At 33.3% G+C, this 2702-nt stretch overlaps 1 protein-coding gene across 1 annotated transcript; it reads left to right on the forward strand.

Annotated features, from left to right (window-relative positions):
* The first annotated feature begins 1211 nt into the window (after positions 1 to 1211).
* LOC142182077 (protein FAR1-RELATED SEQUENCE 5-like) lies at positions 1212 to 2380 on the forward strand. Its single transcript, XM_075255997.1, has 3 exons — positions 1212 to 1603; positions 1653 to 1657; positions 1764 to 2380. The coding sequence occupies exons 1-3, from the start codon at positions 1212 to 1214 to the stop codon at positions 2378 to 2380; spliced, it is 1014 nt and encodes a 337-aa protein (XP_075112098.1).
* The last annotated feature ends 322 nt before the right edge of the window (positions 2381 to 2702 follow it).

Here is a 2702-nt window from a genome sequence, read left to right on the forward strand (position 1 = left end):
ATTATATCCAAAATCCCAATTATGCTACAACTGAATGGGAATTGGGATAGCTATGAGAGATTTAGAGAATTTTAGGTCGATGGCATTGTAGTTGATGAGGATGCGAGTTATAGTCTATTGATTTCTATAATAGCACAACAATTAATAATCGATACATCCGAAAAAATTATAGAAATCAAATACATTGTCAACGAGCATTGTCCTCCAATGAAAATTAGGAACGATATGGGTGTTCGTGTATGCATGGAGATGAAAAAGGAAAACAAAAATTTAGCATCATATCCGCTATGTATAATTGTTCGTAATTTCAATATGGAATTGAGTATCACCAATAAGAACACTGCTGCAGGTTTGGCTTGTTAATTTTTCTATCAAATTCTGGTTGTATGTCAATATCTTACACTTTATCTACATTTTAACTACAAATAAACCACATGTCATAGTAAATATATATATATATATATTAGTATGGATTCTCATAATATCTACAAAATTTCTACATTTATTCTACAATAAAACTGCATATCATTTGAAAAATTAATATGAAAAACATAATGTCAATGTTTCTACAAATTATCTACAAATTTCTACAAACTGTTCATAACAGTATTTATCTTTATTTTCGTTCAGGTTCATCTGGAACACCAAAGTTACTTGATATGCCAACATCTCTCGTTATAGAGGAATATGAAAGTATAATAATAACAGATAGTACACCAAGTTTTATTGGAGTAGGACAAGTATACCAAGACGAGCAAACAATTGCAACTGCAATGAAGCACTATTCTGTCATGCACAAGTTCCAATTCAGAGTTAAAAGATCTAGTGCTAGAAGTTATGAACATATGAATGGTCAAAGATCATTATTTTTTTAATTTTGTAATTTATTTGTAATTTTTACCTCTTCAGTCTTTTCTTACGTTAATGTTTATCTGTATTGTAGATGAATTGTAGTTATGTTGTATATAGATTGTATAATGTGATCGTTTAAGCTAAAACATTCATTTTTCTTTTTAAATCTACATTTTAAAGCAGTGTTTAAATTGTATTTATTTTGTAGCTACTGGCTGATATGTGTTGGTGAAAACTGTACATGACACTTCAAGGCGACTAGCATAAATGATTCTGCAATGTTCAAGGTCAGAAATTTCAACAGCCAGCACCCATGCTCTTTAATGGACAATACATTCATACAACACAAACCTACTGCCATGGTAGTTGGTAGCATGGTTATTCCAAAATATTCTGATCCTAAGACAATTTACACTTCAAAAGACATACAATTTAACATGTTGTCTGAACACGACGTGAATCTAACCTACATGCAAGCTTGGAGAGCAAAGGAAAAGGCTTTACAGTTTTTGAGAGGTCATCCTGCTGACTCCTACAACAAATTGCCTAGTTATTTGTATATTTTGGAGAAGACTTATCCGGGGTCTGTAGTTAAATTGAAGAAGACAGACGATGACGGCTTCTTGTATGTATTTGTTGCGATTTGTATGTCAATCAATGGTTGGGAATATTGTAGGTCAGTTGTAGTAGTTGATGAGACCTTCTTAAAGTCAGCATACAAGGGAATAATGCTAACAGTTAGATGCAGCAGGTATTGAAGTTTTATTGTAGAAATATTGTAGCTTGTATGTTTTTTGTAGTACTTGTAAATATTTTGTAGATATATTGTAGAAAAAGTGTAGTTTGTATGTATATGTCTTCTTCTGCATTTTTCCTGTAGCCAATTAATTAATTTTTGCCACATAATGTAGGTACCGTATTACCATTGGCATATGTTGTTGTTGTTGATTCAGAAAATGACGCATCATGGAAGTGGTTTTTTGAGCAATTCAAACATGCATATGGTGAAAGACCAAATATATGTGTTGTTTCGGATCATGATGAGAGTATCTTGAAGGCAACATCTATTGTTTATCCCGGCATGCCACATTATTCTTGCATGTGGCATATTTGGACAAATATAAGGGCAAAGTTCAAGAAGGGACATCTAAAGTTAAGTGAATTGTACTTTGCCACGGCACGGTCATACACGCTTGATGAATTTAATGAAAGGATGTCAAAGATTGAAGAGATTTACCCCCGTGTTAAAGCATACTTATATGATATTGGCTATCATAGATGGTCTCGAGTACATGCTACGGTGAACAGAACTTGGACTATGACATCAAACATTGCAGAGTCGTTGAATGCTGTAACAAAATATGCAAGAGAGCTGCCGATAGTAGAACTATTAGAGTATATGAGGACCCTTCTTGAACATTGGACGAAGGAAAAGTTATTGAAAGCAAAGGGTACATTCACATACCTTGGGTTCAAATTCAACAAAGAGTTGGATGACACAGAACATTGTCGCACAAGCTTAGAGTAAGATCTGATCATTTATTGCATCAAATTAATTTATACAGGACAATGTAGATAATTTGTAGATATTTTGTAGATATTTTGAGTTAAACCGTATATGAATTGTTTTTTTGTTTGTAATGTAATCGTAGGTGAGGGCTTCAACAGACTACATCCATACAGTACTAGATGGTGTGAGTCGCTATATTGTTTGTCTTGAAAACAAGAGATGTAGTTGTGGGTAATTTCAGCTTGATGAACTTCCTTGTCCACATGCTTTGGCTGCTTTAAGACACATGGATGAGTCTTTTGAACAATATTGTTCTCCTTATTACACAAGGGAGAACCTT

The sequence above is a fragment of the Nicotiana tabacum genome, chromosome 6, assembly GCF_000715075.1.
Source record: "Nicotiana tabacum cultivar K326 chromosome 6, ASM71507v2, whole genome shotgun sequence".
NCBI classification, from domain to species: Eukaryota; Viridiplantae; Streptophyta; class Magnoliopsida; order Solanales; family Solanaceae; genus Nicotiana; species Nicotiana tabacum.